At 41.6% G+C, this 17785-nt stretch overlaps 1 protein-coding gene across 1 annotated transcript in view; it reads right to left on the bottom strand.

The window, feature by feature from the left end:
* The window catches only part of TRIM55 (tripartite motif containing 55), a 28309-nt gene that overhangs the window by 683 nt on the left and 9841 nt on the right, over positions 1-17785 (bottom strand). The window contains exons 5-11 of the mRNA XM_044914352.1: positions 7062-7295; positions 6695-6717; positions 6467-6591; positions 5152-5163; positions 4697-4944; positions 3030-3317; positions 1575-1662 (exon numbers count right to left, since the gene is read on the bottom strand). Of these exons, the coding sequence (XP_044770287.1) occupies positions 1575-1662; positions 3030-3317; positions 4697-4944; positions 5152-5163; positions 6467-6591; positions 6695-6717; positions 7062-7295 (1018 nt within the window). The remainder of the gene's footprint in view (positions 1-1574; positions 1663-3029; positions 3318-4696; positions 4945-5151; positions 5164-6466; positions 6592-6694; positions 6718-7061; positions 7296-17785) is intronic.

The following is a 17785-nucleotide window of genomic DNA, read 5'->3' as shown; positions in this document are numbered from 1 at the left end:
AGGAATCTGATACTATGGTGAGGTGTCTATTGATCTGTCCATATTCTTTGCAACAGGGAATGCCAATCACTTACTCCAGAGCGCTCCCATCTGTCTCACCCTTAGCTTAGCAGACAGGCATGTGAATGTCGGGGTACATGACATGGGCTCAGTGGATGGTGGACAAGAAGCATGACTCTGCCCCTGCAGCCTCGGAGAAGCATTCTGTGGCAACAAAGCCCCCAACCTGAATTCTCAGAATGTAAACTGAACTCTTCAGACAATTATTCAGATCCACAGTTATTCATGATATTCCCATAAAATATGCAGTTTTCTCTCTCCCCCATTTGCCCCACTGAGCCCATGGCCAATGCTTCCACCCACTGCTCTTCGCCACAAATCATGAGCAGACTCTAAGGACACTAGGAACATTCTAGGGTACACAGGCTGACTGTGTAATAGGCTGACTATTAGACATTGGGGGCAGATCCTAGTCACCGACTGGTGACATCACAGGGACCCCTGGAGATCCTACTGTCATTGCTGAACGGACAGCTAATGAGGCAGAAAGGAACTCTGATGGGAGCTTCCAGAAGAGTCAATGTCAACCCAGGAAAAAGTCAATGAGTCAGAAATAGCTGAGGCCTTTCAGCACCAGTCGCCCTGAATTGCTTCTGAGCTGCAGGCACAGGGAGCTGGGCCTCAGGTCCAGCAGCAATTGAATCTTTAGGAGGTTTGAATCTTTAAATATTATCAAACTGATAATCTTCAAAAGGCTGTTAAAGGAGTAAGATGGCAGTTCCTATGCAAATCTTGTAACAGTCATTAAGAAAAGGCTTGGCTATGAGAAAGGTGTCTCAAAAATAAAGGCTGTTGGTTTTATGACTTTTCTTTGGTTCTCATTCTTTATGTCTGGTGGATGAACATTGATCTTCCTGCTTTTTATTCATTCAGATCTCACCTGGCTGAAATCCCCTTGATGGTGCTGCACCCAGGATACCTTTCTCTCAGAGATCTCCTCTCTCAGGAAAGACTGTAGAGTCTGAGGGTTCAAAGAGAACTGAGAAGTCACCCGGCCCACCTGCCCACCAGCACAAGAATTGCCTGCGGATCTTTGACAGGAGTCATCCGGCCACAGCCTGGGTGCCTCTGGGGTAAGCAAATGAAATGTAGCTACTTAATCTATGGAAACTGTATATATTCCTGAACTAGTCCTTTGCTGGTCCTCCCTCTGCTTTAAGAGCAGTGAATCCTCACAGCACTATTGACGCCTTTTGAAACTGGCCTCCCCTCCTGGCCCTTTTGGAGGGTCCACTCTTACTGGATTACTGAATAATTGCCCACTGAGTCACTGTTCTGAGTCAGGATTCCCTTCCATGCAGCATTAGACAACGGAGCAATTCTCCTCAGGAAGGCACCTTGAGGTGATTGCACTGTAGGGAGCTTGAAGCCATGAGTATTATCTAGAACTTGGTTCTTGTTCAATGGCTGAGCCTCAAAGTTGGGGAGAAATTTATTTCTAAGCCTATAGAGTAGGAACATTATGGAAGAAACTGCATGAGATGTTAGTGAAGGGAAAAGAAAATATTTCCTACCCATTAAAGCAAAAACCAAGCACTGAATCTGACGCCAGATGTAGTGAAGTATAAGAAAAGCCAAAAGTGCTAGGCAGATTGCTAACTCCTGTGAGAAAACAAGAAGAAAGCTTCACTGATATTATCACACATAATATTTTTCAACATCATTTAGATGGATTTTGCGTTTTGGTTTGGAGCCCTATTACATGCTCCTATTATGGGGTTTTGCACCACTGTTTTCAGAAAACAGCTCCTTCTGACTCCAGCTGCCACTAAATATGTAAGAAATCCAATTAACTTTCTAGAAATAAAGTTCCCATAAATTTTCTAGAAAACTTTACACTCCACTTTTTAACCGAAAAACTACCTCAAAATGTTTCCTCACACCAAACAATTATTTTTGTCATTTTTCCATTTTTGAAAATAAATATATGACACAAAAGCATGTTACTTTCAGTTTTCCAAAAATAATTTCCCTTTATTACTTCATGAAATTAAGGTTCACTTGAGCAGATTCAGTCAAGACAATAAGTAACTTTCTGATTTTTGAAAAATGCCATTTGTTGTTCAGAATCACATGATGACCCAGGAGCACGGAACCAGGGAGTATTTCTTTGACATCCCATGTCTGGACAACACTCATATCCACCCATCATTTAAGAATGTTCATGAGTATGGAGCAACCATGAGCATTCTTCCTTGTGAAGAAATTACGGAATATTTCTTCTAGGGAATCTTTGAGCCATGCAAACATCTAACCCATTGTAGGAAAAAGACGTGGCCTTCAAAGTACATTATAAAAAGGGAAAAAAAAAAGGTATTACGTGACCCTTAAAAAAAAAAAAAAAAACCAATGTAGGAAAACCTGTGCTTTTCTGCTCCCAGCAGCACATGTTTAGGAAGCACTGGTTTAATCAAGCCAAGACTCTCTTTTTCTAGCCATAGCCAGCACACTCCCAGAATCCATGAATCAACCAGAGGTTATTTTCCAGAGCGGACTTAGAACCCAGTTCAAACGTGCTCCTTCACGGTTGCTGGGAATGACACAAAAGCAGGGGATTAGTCTTTGGGAGCCCGGGGAGGACACAGAAAAGGCTGAGCAAGGGCAAGTGGCCTTGGCGAAGGGAAACCTGGGCCAGCAGCCAGGCACCGAGAACAAAGCAGCTTTCGACTGCATGGACTGCAACCGTCAGGGCCAGGTGTGCTTGGACCCCCTCCCCTGGGACGCCAGGTGTGGGGTCACCACATATGGGTAGAGTGAAGTCAATCTGTTTTCTTTTTTGTTTTACCAGCCTTAAAAAGAAACAAAAAGCCCCACACACAAGCCCAAATTGAGGGATGAGTTGTTTCTGTGTTTTTCCCACAGCCAGGGTTTCTTTCTGCCCCTCGGGAAGCCCTTCTTTCTTGCTCTGAGCCCAGCAGGACACTAGGTGGCGTGGGGGAGCATTCGGACACAAGAGCATCAACACTAACCTGAGAAGTAGCTGCAGGTGAACTAGTTTCCTTACCACTCACTGCTGCCCTCTCACCAGCTGCGGCTTCTGCCACTTCTGCCTTCTGCACATTCGGATCCTCAGAACCGGGAGGCCCTATGTGTCCCAGACCTTCGCTCCCTGGGGTGGAAGGTGGGTTGGTGCTGGCTTGCCGGGTTTGGCCTTTATACCAACTAGGGTAAAACAAGGGATCCGCAGTGTCTGTTGCTGCAGGGACTGGAGTTTCAGACTCTGTGGTCTGCTGAGAGCCAGTGGGGACAACCTCCCCCTTAATCGGGACAGATACATTCAAAAGTAAAAAAAGAGGAGGAAGAAGAAGAAGAAAAAGCAGTTGGTTTTAGTTCCCTTTGGGTTTGAAAACTATGAGCTCTCTGTGCAGTGCCTGATTTAGCGCATGTTCTAGTTCATCCCACCCTCTGCAAGCGCTCAGGGAAGGAGAGCAGCCAGCTCCCCTCTCTCTGGGCCCCTTCACGTGCCCCCTCTTCTTTTCTGCGCTTGTCCTTCACCAGATGGTAGCCTGGACAGACACACAGCAGACGCCTGAAATGAAGTTTGCTTATAAAATATCTGATATAGGAGAAAGGTCGATCTACTGGCCACAATTAATATTTTGACATTCCAGGTGGGCTCCCCAAACCTCTTTTCTAAAATCCCAAATTGATCTTGTTGACCACATCCAACTCTCATTTAGTTACCACACCTCTTTCAAACTCAGTGCGATTGGTATACCCAGAATTTCAAGATTCTAGGAACCATAAATAGTATTTCAGCCTGGTTTCCTATGGAGACGGAGCATAGAATATAATTCTCTAATTCAGAGTTTCCCCTCTGAGGTTTTGTTTCTATAGATAATTTCAATCCACTTTGAAAGCAGGTGCAAAACCAGGGCACCTTTTTGATGAATCTACATTGCCCACAAACTCCACAGGTTGAGACCTCTCTGCTGAAGGTGTCAGGACATCAGCACAAAGGCTTGAAAACTGGACGGTGACATCTTAGAAACTAAGGGTCAGCCAATCAGATAGAGGATTTGGGATGAGTTATCTCCTGGGAAATTTCTATTAACAATTCTGTTAACATAATCTCATCAAATGGCACATACATAGAAAATTAGACATTGTTTGCCCACTTAATGAAAGATGTAGTTATATGTCAGGGTCAGCAACAGGGACATAAACTAGCATGACTTCTCTATCTACTTCCTTTATTATCTATAGAAAAGTCAAAGTCCTGTAGGTATAGTCATTTTTACTTCTCACCTTAGATTATTTCTCACCCTGTACCCCGTATCTGTTTTCAGAGCAGACCCAATCTTCATGACATTGGCTCTCTAGGAACTAACATGTTACACACATACCCCTCTCCCCTGCACACAGATCTCCAAACATTGCTTCAGATTCGAGGGTGCTATTGGCGGGGAAATCGTGTTAAACTCGGTCTCACCGACCAATTAAAACAACACTGAACCTCATTGAATCACTAGAGGACTGTCCCCCCTGATGCTGAGACTGCTCTGAATTCTTTTGTCTTCGACATACCAATGTCTGGCCTATAATTACCCTTTTCTTAAGGAAGAATAAATGTTTAGGCTAGTCAGCAAGGAGGCACGCCCGTGCGTCCTGTAGGAGGGAACTGGTGAATGGTTACCTGTGTCACTGGGGCATCTGCAACAGGTGGCAGGGCTGGAGGTGACTCTGGAGAGGAAGCTGGAAGTGCCCCTGGGGCAGCCTGGAGCTCCGAGGCCAGCTGAGAGGGCTCCAAGGCTTTCTCCGGACTTTCATCTTCTCCTGATGACTCTGTTCGAACATTTTCTACCTCTTCCACTTCTACTCCCTCCCCTTCTCCTTCCCCTCCTTCTCCTTCTTCTTCTCCTTCTCCCTCTTCTTCATCTTCATCTCCTGGTAAGGTAATGTGTTTTTAAAATCATTATAATTATCACTGCAGCTGTGAAATCAATTAATGGCCAGTACTTACAGCCCCGATTAAGGTCAGGGCTAGGGAAATCTTCTTCATCAGACACTGGACTATGGCCCAAATATGCCATGCTGGGGCTTGTGCTTCTAGCTAAATGTGGACAGGAGAAATGGGAGGACGGGCCCAACCATCACCATCCTCTTTGTTCTCCTCCCCAGTACAAAGTGCAGTCCTTACTACTACCGTGAACTATGCACCTGACCCCCCCCCCTTCAGAGCCTGGTCACGTTTATACCATATTCTGTCACATCTGCAAGCTCCTGGAGGGCTGGGGCTGGGATAGTCACTTATCTCTGTCAGATTAAATAGAAATGCAACTCTCTTCCCTTTCGCAGAAAACATACAAAACCCTGTCTTGTTTTAATGTCTTACCTCCTCTGTTCAGAATGCTGACTTTTGCTACAGTTAATGCTGTGACTCTTTTCCTAACACGTTGATCTTAATATTCCCTCAGGCAATATTAAGAAGAGACAATATTAAGTCATTTTTTAAAAAAAGATTCATCCTGAAGACTTGCTTCTAAAATTACATCTGTACACACTGATATAGCTTCATGGTTATTAGTGGTCTAGCCAAGGAGTCTTGTCATCTAGATGGGCTAGGATGAATCAAGACAATCAAAGTTTTGGTCAGTTCCAAGGTTATTTTCTTTCTTTTTTTTTTTTAAGATTTTATTTATTTATTTGACAGAGAGAGACATAGCGAGAGCAGGAACACAAGCAGGGGGAGTGGAAGAGGGAGAAGCAGGCTTCCTGCAGAGCAGGGAGCCCGATGTGGGACTCGATCCCAGGACCCTGGGATCATGACCTGAGCCGAAGGCAGACGCTTAACGACTGAGCCACCCACGCGCCCCCAAGGTTATTTTCCTCTTTTCAATTATTTCATGAGGACACATTTCCAAGAAGGCGATCTCTGGACCAAATGGTAGAGATGGATTTATAACTCATGAAATACAGCTGGTCACAGAGAGCCAGTTTTGTTTCCAGGTGTGACTTATTCTGTGACTCATTTACTATTCTTGCCCTCTAAAGTCTGATTAAGTGGATGAGCTACAATATCTATCCAAATGTCTTCTACATTTTATTTTTATCTCATCCTTAACCTTGCACTTGATGGCACTTCACATCATTGTGTTTAACACCTTGTATAGGATTGATCTTGAGACATCATCATCACCATCAATTATTAAGTATTTGACTACTCAGAGTCAAATGCCCAGTAATGGCATTATAATGGGCACTGTGCTGTGCAAAGTTAAATAAACACTGTCAACCACCTATATGAATCTGTAATGAAATAGAGTTTCACATTGGATTATGATCCTTGTATAATTGTCGATATCCATTCTGGAGGTGATTCTGAATCCCCTCTTTCTCCTGCTGAACCCAGCTGCAGCTCTCACACACCTGCAACTTTGTCCAAATGCTCACAAGAAAAACAAACCTCTGTAAAAATCAATTTCGCGGATGATTTTTTCTTCTCTATTGAGGTTGACTGTGAAATGGTTCATGTTCTCATAACCATGTTCTATTTTCTCCATCTGAAATGCCTTCGATGCTTCAGAAATTCTGCAACAAAGACAAGTTGCCACTTTCTGTCACTGTCTAATGTTTGATAGCCTCGGGTAAAAATGAAAAGTATGCATTTTTCCATAAAATGAAAATTACTTACTTTTGTAACAAAGTTTTGGCATTCTGCGAAAGCAAACAAAAGACAGACCTACTTAAATTCTTTTCATCAAAGACTTAATTCTTTCCTCTGCTGACTCTGAAAATCTCAGAGCTTAGTTTCTAAATGCCATGAATTACTACTGTTTTATACCAGAACCCTCTTATATTTAAGTGATGTCATGGTCCCTTAAATATATGCTTATGGAGTTGTTTAAAAATATGGAGACATGAACACATAATGAGCTTATATTTTACTTGGTAAAATAAATCAAAATGAGATGAACATAAAATAACAAAAATATGATGACAACACTTCTCCAGCACCCACCTTCTTGGTTAGTTCTATTAGGTACCAAAAGGAGACTTACCTGCAGAAACACTGCCATTTCTGGCTCATCCATGAACTGGATTCCTGATTCAACCAACTTTGACACGTTTTCCAAATGATCAGAATACTTTTTGATCAGAGTGCGGACATGTTCCAGTTTCTCCTCTTGGGTTCGGGTAATGACTTGGGTCATTTCATTTTTCCTCTCCTCCAGGATGCCATACAAGTAGTCAAACTGCTCACAAAGTTCCTGTTTCTGTTTTCTGCAGCATTCCTGTTAGTTGGGTTAGCTCATGTTAGAAAGTGTTTGAAAGAGTGTCTATTTGGAGAAATCACCTGGAATGTTTTGGGAGATAAGAAAATGTACTTACATAAGGTATTTTTTTCCTTTCCTTGAAGCTGTCCCTTAATTATAGAGTCCCATTGTTTTGATGCTTTGAAAAGCTCATATTTATCAAATTTTATACTTAGACAAGCCCAAATCAACCAAATTGGCTAAATGGATCAATGATTTTTCACTATGTTCTTTATAAATGGAGAATTTCATAGAAATTAGGACAGGTTTTAAAAAAATTATGTATTGGTTAGATAGCTTATAGTTTTATATTTTGCCTTCGGGTGAGTGTGTGTATATGTATGTGTGTGTAAGGAAAACACCGTGGTACTTCCTGGTTTGTACCCTTCAGTCTCTCTCTGCTTCACCTACACTACTCTTGTCCTACTTTCAGTCCTGCCATGGAGATTCTGAGGCTTCCCATTGGCCTCTGCCTCTGGAATTTACTTGAAGCAAACCCATACACTACAGCCAAATTCATTTTCCTGGCGTACATTTCCCTGGGGTATGGTGCTTTTTCTCTGACTACTCATTGCCCAAACAATAATATTTAAACTTCATAACTGACTTTCCAGCTTCTCCATGACCTGGTTCTAGCTTTCCTTCATAATACTGTACTATTCTTCATCACATACCCTATATCCAGCAAAAACAAACCACTCACTTTCTTTGTTCATTTCCCCTCTGTTTAGAATGTTCTTCCCCAATTCACAGTTGCAAAGTCTAAGTAATCTTAAAGACATTGTTGGAATACCACTTCTCCTATAAAATGTTCTTTGATCTCTATGACTGAATGCCGTCTTTTAGTTCTTCTGAAATCCCTTAATAGTTACCATCAATGGCATACACCTCTAGTCACCTAGTCCTCTATTTATCCAATATTGTCTAAGACAGGGAAATACTGGATTTGGTCTTTGATTCCCCGAGAGAAAGGCTCTATGGGAAATCAGACTTGTCCATTTGCATTGTGTGGCTGAAGCATCTCCAGTTCCATTTAACTTCCTTCTCTCTGAGTCCATGTTTAAATCATAATTAACTTTCCAGTTGGCCCAGTCATTGGCCTTTTGGTTTTTCGAGTTCCAGTAAGCTTGATGTGTATATATGCCAATTTCCTTGGACCTGACCATCTCTGGGTCCAGGACCTTTACAGCTGAGAACAGGCTTTGAGACACAAGGATCCAACATAGCTCTCCTTCCCGATGGGGTCTTCTTGGGAATCCAGCCAATTTATCTGACATTTCTGACCTTTGTGACCCTTATTATGTGTTCTTTCATTTTAGTAACACTGGTCACTTAGGTGTCAAGTATCACTCTTTTCCTATATGTGAGTATCTTAAATATCTAAAGTATAGTCTCTTTAAGGATAGAATCTGGGTCTGCCTAGACCACTTTGGACAACAGATGTTCAGTATATATATGTTGAACAGGTTTTTTTAAAACTGTGTTTCATTTTCCCCCAATTTCTCTACTGTTCTTAGAATAAGGGGAAAAAATGGATAACCTAAACCAAATTGTTGATTATGAAGATACTCCACAAATGTGCAGGAAATACACCTCTCCCTCCACTGCCTCCCTTGGAACACAGTCAATTCTCATCATACTTTCTGGCCAATAATAATTCATGAACGAGATCCAATGATTCTAACCATTTTAGTAATAATTACCAGTTAATGCTGTCATCCACGTCAATTCTTAAGCATATCATTTGTTTCAAGCACTAGGCAAGGCTCTGGGGACCCAACAATGAACTAAAACATAATTCCTGTTCTCAAGGAGCTCAGGTCACTGAATGAGAAAGACTATGGACCAATAATATAATAGCAACCTAGTAGGCTGAATAATTGAAATATGTTAGAGATTTATAACAGGTTTTATGGAAGCATATGGGTGGGGGACATTCACGGGGAGCAGGGGTGGATGGCTCAGGAAAAGCTTTTTACTGGAAGTGATGCCCAGCTTTGGCCATAAAGGATGAGCAGCAGCAGAGGAGGTGTGAGGAGGGGATGAAAATTCATGGAGACTTGACAGTTGTCAAGGTAATAGGACAAGGACTCACAAAGCATGTCCAGACATGGAAATCACTGGGCTTGTCAAATTTGCATCCATTTCCAGCCCTTTGGCTTGAGATTTGGACGATTATGAGGCCTCAGAGGTGAAGCCTCATAGTAGCTTCCCAATCAAACGTTCTTTCACTGTATTGCTTTCTGTTTTAAGCTCACAGGAAACCTTGTGCCTACTGCATTCCTGAAATATGCCTCTTTGATGTTCAGAAGCTCTCCTGTTTACTGCAAAATATGATGGTTTCTAGCCTATTTTTCTAAAAGAAATTGTGCACTTAAAACATATATAACAAATAGTAAGATGTGATACTGGTAGAATATTTTTGTTTCTCAAAAGTTTTCTCCTATATGATTTAATATGTATGAGAGCCTTCATGGTCACAAAACCCAAATTATTTATAGTGAGACTGATGCGAAGTCATGTGTCATGGCTAGTGTTTTATTTAGTGGTTAAAATGAAATAACCACTTTATTTTTACATTATTTTCAATTCCAAGTATATTTTATTTCCATTAGGTTTTCTAATGGTTTTTACTATATTAATTTTAATAAAATTACTATCATTTTAATAGCAACTATTATTTACTTATTTACAGTGTATGAAATGCTACCCTGTGAGCAGTTTATGCTTGATTATTATTATTATAAGACTACATGCTGTATAAAACCCTTATAATATTACCTGACACATTATGGGTACTGTATCAGTGCTTATTAAATTTAGATCCAATTATCCTTAATTTGAGTTATTCAGTTGTGGAATTTTGAAGTTGCATGGAATATCAGAAGTAACCTGCTCCAAAGAAATCATTTCACTCACGTGGAAACTGAAGTCCAGCAGAGTTAAATCATTTTCTCAAGCCATTCTGCCATTTATTGTTGATGCCTGGCCTAGAGCCAAGGGTTTTGAACTCCTAGGTTACAGCTACTCCTACCATACCCTGCTGTGAGATACTGGAAAGTAACTTGAAAAAAATTTTATGTGAACTACTGTGAACCAAATATGTCTTTTAACAAATCGACTCTGTAACAAGTAGACTTTTAAAGAAAGCTCAAATTGTTTCAGAATTATATTCATTAGTTTATTCCTTCAGCAAAATTCACTAATTACTATGTACCAGGCATTAGAAGATCTAAAAACCTGCCATAATTTTTCCGGTGTTCATGAGAAGGGTAGAAAAATTATTATATTTTCTAACAAAAACCTTAACTTCTTTTTTTCTCTTGCTTAATGTGTAATTCTCTTGCTTTAGTATAATTCTATGCAAAATATAGTAAGAGTCAGAAAAATCTGTTTCTGAAATAGGAAAAATATGCTTCTTGGAAGTATGAAACTCATACTTACAAACTTATAGAAACGGGTTTAAGATGTTCAGGTTAACCTAATGTCAGATTCAAATGAGAAATACTCCATGAAATTAAAATTGAATTGACTAAGGTGGGTGCCTTTCCATCCTTCTGGACTACAAGACGTTCAAAGTTCTATTAAAGTCAGTTAACAACAAACACCTCGGACTCACCCTCTGAAGTAATTAGAGAACAGGTATATGCTATGAAAGAAAAATACGCTCCTAGAGGCCAGCTCGCTAGTGATAGTGATTACTCTGAATTTCAGTACCTACTGTGCCTTTGTAAATATGGATCTGAAATGCTTTCAACAGTGACTTTCTAGTAACCTGAAAAATGGAATGGGAAAAATGTGGACTTCTGCCTCATCAAAACATCTGCAGGTAGCATACTTTAAAGGATGATTGTTACCTGCACAAGCATGATAGCAACCATCTTTATCTCTTCTCTACAAAAACGTCCTCACCTCAAAGATTTCTTTTTGCTTTTAACGTTCTTTTTCACTTATTTCAATTAAAAGGCTTGGTAAAAAAAAAAAAAAGGCTTCAGTAAAAATTCTTGGCTGTGTACCCTCCCCGTACCCCCACTTCTCTGGATAGTAATTGAATCAAGATATATGCTTTTTGAACTTTGAAGTTTATTTTTTAAAATATTCTCCATTTTCTTCCTTTTGATATCTGTGGTTCCTATGACCTGTGTGTGTGTGTACACGTGCCTGTGTGAGCATATTTAGCAATTGAAGTAACTTCCATCATAAATGCACTAGGTATTTGCTCCAAGCATATTCTGATGCATGGCCTCCACTGCAGTATGACCCACCTCCTGGGTCTGCCAGGACAGTTAGAAGAACCAAATAAAAGTTGTCTGTAGTCCTTAAATGAAAACAAGATTCATCCCATCTCTAAGGTGAACCCAATAGGGATGCAATATACCAATAAGTGGTGATTTTATAAAGGGAAAACTATGCTGTCCATATTAAAATGGTAAAGTGATGACTGGTGGAGTACCTGTTTCCAACCAATGTCATAATATCCGGCTAAAAAGAAAAAAAATCAAGTAATCATTTGGTCATTTCCTTAGAAGTGAGTAGGTAACCTTTAATATTTATCTAAAACCCATTGTTTAGTTCTTGCTTTCATAGAAATGTTAAAACTGACAGACTCTAATTTTTAGCCTCCTTTATATTTTAGTAGAGATAAGATGCAAGATATGCAGTTGCAAAGAGAAGCGTTCCATGGAAAAAATCAACAATCTTCTACTAAAGAGTATAGAGCCCGCCACTCAAAGTACCGTCATTCCATTGTTTTTAATGGCCAGATTTTCAGTGGCTCACCTTCTTCCCAAGCACTTAATACTCCCTGAAATGATCTTATCATTTATTGGTTTTATTGTCTAACTCCCCTCCTAGAACAAAACCTTCCTGAGAGCAGGAATCTTTTCTGTTTAGTTCATCACCACTTCTCAGCATTATGTGTGCAGAATATGGCATGGAGTGCACACATGAGAAAGATGGTCTGAATGACTGAGTGAATGAATGAAATATGACTTGTATCTAGGGATATTCAGTCCTCAAAAGTTTCTATGTTCCAGAAAATAGATATGTAAGTAGATACTCCAAGCCTCTGCTTCATTCAGAGAAAGAAAACAGCACAAAAACAGCTGTGCAACCGTAGGGAAGACTCTTAGCCTCAGGACAGTTTTCTTATCTGTACAATAAGGGATGGGACTGGGTGATTGCCAAGCTCCCTTCTGACTCTACAGTTCCAAGACTCTATGACTTGAGGTAAATGTAGAGATATTTCAGAGTCTTCAGGCTACAAAATGTCTCTTTCCACTACTGGCAAGTTTCAGAGTGGTCATCTCCAGCATGAAGACATTAATTATATGTCCTGGCCCTGCAGTGTCAGTCCCAGCTTGGGAATGTGCCAGGGTTACGAGAGGAAAACCTAAGACAATTGGAACCACTGCTCTTACCATGTAAGGAACATGTCTCTGGGACCAAAATAGAGCTGAAGATAAGCTCTTCGCCCCAGCACTTGTCACTGAGCAACTGGCTCCAGCCGGCTCATTCACATACCCACTACATTCTTCCAGCGCTCTTCAACACCCACGTTTGTTTGGTGCTCCCGCTCTGGGTCTGGGAGTGCACACTCGGCTTCGTTTGAAGTACAGTACTTCAGAACTCCCTTCGTTAAGCCCAACAGGATTTTCTCTCCCCACCACCCCCAAAAGAAGGGGGGGGAAAAGCAGACAGCAGGTTAATAACACTAAAGAAAGAATTATCTTAAGGTAGGAAGATTCTCCTGCGGAAATCAGCCAACCCTTTGCTGGTAAAACCTCAATTGCTAGCACTTGGGAGAAGTCCCCTGAGCGCAGACTAGGACGAGAAGCTGGGTCTCTGCCGGGCTACACTAGAGAAGACAAAGGAGAATAACATGTCCCTTCCAGGCAGAAGGGATAGAGTTCACTCAGCGAAGCAACTCTACCCAGAGCCCGTGGGGCTTGGAACTCCCAAATTCATACTGTTTTCCACTGTATCACGTTGCCAGCCACTTCATGTTAGAGGAACAATTATGTTCTAATTTATGGGATCTCTAAAGCTTACTCCTGGGGTGTCTGTCCAGAGCATTTAGAAGCTCCTTGAGTAAACTCTGTAAAGCAGAGAGCCCTGCTTAACATGGCGAGTTGAGCAGTTGTTTAATTTGCTCCTGTCCCGAGTGCAGGGTCAACACGTTTCCCAGAAGAGCCTTAGCCTCCCTGGTGCCAATATTTTAAGTTACCTCCAAGCCTCTTAGATCAAGAATAGGGTTAACATCTTCTACCATTTGTGTTCAGTTTTTCCGTCTGAAGGGGGTTGCTTAGCCCCACATCATAATGACCAAGACCCTGATAGTCTTATTCTGACACCATTTAAAAGATGCTTCCGATGCACCAGTGGTTCAAACAATTATTAGCATCATTACAATAAGTGTGCTCTTTCCAAACTGACTGTGAGAATAATATGAGGTAACTTAATCAGGCCCCTGGCATGTGCCTCTTACTCCAACTTAGGCATCACAATAACACTCTGAAGAAGGTATTATTAACCCCACTGTGCCAGTGAGCAAGTTGAGGGCCAAAGAGCTTAGGTCACTTCCTAAGGTCATATAGTTAAATGATGGCTAAAATTCAAATTCTGAAACCTGGTCTTTTAAGCATATGTTATATTGCCTTTAAAATGTTGCCTTAAAAATTCTGGTATGCTTATTAAAATAATTCTTATATTTAGACTTCATATTTGTAACTGCATGGACAATGTCCCAAAAGCTGTTTGGGTAAAATTATTGTTTTAGAAGTACAATAGATTTGTTTTCATTGCAAAAACCAGTGGAGGATCTTATTAAAGTTGTCATTTTTCAGATAATGGAAATGCGCAAGATCAAATATTTATTACTCAATTGTAGCTGTTTCCTTTAGACATGCATCCATACAAAACAGGATTATTTCTAGGCCTGCCTGCCTGCCTCAGGAGGACCAGTATTAATAGCCTACTACTCTCTTTGGTGTCCAGTGACATAGGATAAGTGCCCTTTCTAGAGACTGTAAGATGGAGGTTATGATTTCTAGGGATGCGGAAGGAAAGCCAAGCCCATTTTTCTGGATGCAGCTCCCGAGGAAGTGTACTTGTCTACTCCAACCAGCAGCCCTCTTTCTGAGTCCCAGCCTGTCCCAGAACACTGCCTGGCCTGGAAAGGCAAGTGTAGCTCCAGACCGTGCCGGGCTTGTCTAGAACAGCCTAGAAAGCCCTCCAACAACCTGCAGGAGAGAGCTCTGGGAATATCTCGGGCTGAGCCACATTCAGCCAGGCATGCTAAAAAGACTGAAGCCTCCTTCACCCACTGTCAGCCCACAGCAATGAGAAAAAAATGCCACTCCCCCTTTTGACACAGGTCAGACTGCCCTTTTGCGAATATAGTCCTTCTCAAAGCCACTCTCAGAATCATTGTAAACTCACATCAACAGCATATGTGATTTTTAAAGGATAAGAAGGAGTCCACAGTGTGAGTTAGACTAAGCTCAGCAGCTCTCCAGGGCTGGTCCTGGGCTGGGTGCCTGACCAGACCAGCCCTGCAAGACATTACATGACCAGGGACAAAATTAGACATGTGCAAGGGATGGACACTCCTACCAAAGGGCAGGTGTCAGGGCCCCAAGTGGGAAGAGGCGAGGTAATTAGGGAAGGATAGTGCCCACTCAGGGACTACTCCATTTCCCATCCCTAAGGGGTTCTTCACCAATCAGAAGAGAGAATTCATTAATAACAGCTCCCCACCCCCTGGCCAGGAGCCACCACTGGCTTCCCGGGAAATGTTTCCTGGCAGGTGGTGAGCAAAGCCAGGAAGGAAAACAACCACCCCAGGGAGAATGGGAGAACAGGAACTCTGTGACCTGAACTCCGGAGCAGAATTCATCTGCTCTGCAAGGCAGGACCATTTCACTCTAAGCCAAGAACCTGCGGTGCTTCACGACATGCTGCCTTGCAGGCTGCCACACACAAAGGGAGCCTCTGGTGTTTTGCCCACGGATATGGTACTGACTCTATGGAGATCACCTCGGTGATTACAGATGCACCCCGTGGCCTTTTGTGGCAGGGTCTCTGGCCTCTGGCCTCTTCAAATGGAGGATATTTGCATCAAGTAGGGATCATAAAATCAGAGACCCCCATGAGGCTCTGAGCCAATACCTACATCTCCAGATGAGCCACCTAAACTGATCTGAAAGAACTGTGCTTATCTGAGCCACGTTCATTCATTCTTTATTTTATTGGTTATTAAAAATGTCAGGCTTGCTTTAGAAAAATGTGAAATATAGGCATATATAAGGAAGACAATAGTATCACTGTTCACTGCTCCTAACCTTTTGGTTTCTGAGGTTTTCTCCCCCTATAAATGTATATGGGGGGTTATTTATGAATATATACATTCTGTACAGTTTTATTTCCTAAAGGTAAAAATCTCAGAAGTGAAATAAACAGGTAAAAGGGATGGACACTTTTAAGACTCATGCCAATTTACAGCTTCATCAGAAAGCACTACAGGGAACAATTATACTCTTCTAGTAACCTGTGAAAATACTTGTAAACGTTTGTCATGTTTGATGAATGTTTTTATCAGTAATAATAGGGGTAATAATCCTGACCTCCACTGCCAGGAACTTCCTCCTGATATCTGCACTAAATCCCTTCTGCTGGCTTAACTTCAAACCTGTTCCTTCTTGTCTTGTTCTCAATGAAAGAAAAAACAGCTGCTTCCTCTTGTGCCCCTGACTGGCCTCCGGGAAGACAACCATTTGTCAAATCTTTCCTCGCCCTCTCAGTGTCCTCTGAGGCTAGCTAGCTAAATGGAGCCTGAGTCGTTTGTTCAAGGCCAAATGTGACCCACAGAGCTTTTCTCCTGTTTGTGTTCTATAGCCTCTATGTCCTGGACAGAGGTCTCTGATGAAGGCCTGACCAGAGATGAGTATAGAGATTATCTCACTCGCCCACAAGGAACATACTCCTATTTATACACTCAAGACTCAACATTGGAGTGCTGATTCATGGCTTACTGATTAAGCTGTATTTGGCCTTTACTGTAAGTAAGCAAAAAGAAAAGATTTTATATTGTCCATTTTGTAATCTCTTTGGGCTCTTCGCCAAGAGAAAATTTTTCTTCTATAAATGGATCCCAGACTTATCATGATCTTTTCAGGAATATGAGTATGGAGAAGAGAGGACATTGATTTTAATGATGTGTAAATCTAAAATGAGTTGGTTATGGCCAGTGCCTTGAAATCATCATCCAGGAACCAGCCTTTGGCTCTTGATGGAATTTGCCTTTCTAATGATAACATAATGAAAACAGGGTACTTACCAGGCTCTCACCCTATACTAGGCACTGTGGTAAGCATTTTGCTTATGCTTATTTAATTTCTCACAGTAACTCTATAAAATAGTACTATGTCCCATTTTTACAGAGGAGAAAAATGAGGGATTGAATGTACATGAGACTGGATCTTAAAACCTAATGCTTAGTTTAAAAAAAGTAAGAAGCAGAATGAGAAATACAGCACAATACCATTTATAAAAGTAAAAGGCATGTGTATAAAACAATAAAGATTTTATAAGAGTATAGGTAAACAGAACACCAAACATGTTAGAGTGGTTATTTACAGAGAAGAGAGTAGGAAATGGGGATGAAAGGAAATACACAGATAACAAGTGGGCCCTTGCCCACAGCAATAAGGACAATATGCACAGATTGAGCAGGACAATGCCTCAACATTGCACCTGAGGTCCAGCTGAAAAAAACAAGTAACCCCCCAAACTCCCTTAGAGCAGGGAGATGGTAATAAATGGCTCCAGTTTACAGATCCAGAGGGCTGCACTCACCCAGCCGTCTTGCACTTGCCCCGTGGGCCGTCTGGCTTAACTAGTCTGTGAATCTTCAGTTCTTGACAGCATACCTGCCACATAGCTGAACCTCTTTAGGCTCCAGCATTTTGTCTTCAGCAATTACACAGTTTATATTTGATCTAGAGGAAGGTGGATTCGCAGTATTTCTTATAGGCCAAACTTAAGTGTGAGCTAGGCAGTCAGCCACTCATGCATTTGTTCATCAACTTTGTCCTGAGTGTTTATTATGTCCAAGGCACTGGGCCAGACAGAGGCAGGGACGGATGAGCCAGAACTCCGGTCTCAGTGAGCTCCCAGCTAGTGGATCATTCTCCAACCACGGTCAGACACACCTTTGTCCTCCTACTGTCCCCCTTTGTGGCCTTTGCTGTCAGAGCGCAGATAGGCAGCTCGAACCCACACAGGATTTTCCAAAGCACTAACTAGTGTGTCTTAAGACCGTTTGGATATCCACAAAGAAATAGTGCTATCATGGTGGACAACATTCATTTTCATTACTGGGAATTGATTTTTCTTGTAGGTAATCTTTCAAAATGGGTTGACCAAGAAAGAACAACAAATGTCACAACCACCCTGGTTAAGTGTGGCAA

Source organism: Neomonachus schauinslandi, chromosome 4 (genome assembly GCF_002201575.2).
Source record: "Neomonachus schauinslandi chromosome 4, ASM220157v2, whole genome shotgun sequence".
Taxonomy (NCBI): domain Eukaryota; kingdom Metazoa; phylum Chordata; class Mammalia; order Carnivora; family Phocidae; genus Neomonachus; species Neomonachus schauinslandi.
Note: the sequence above shows the minus strand (reverse complement) of the source record. Positions and strands in the feature narration are given on the sequence as shown.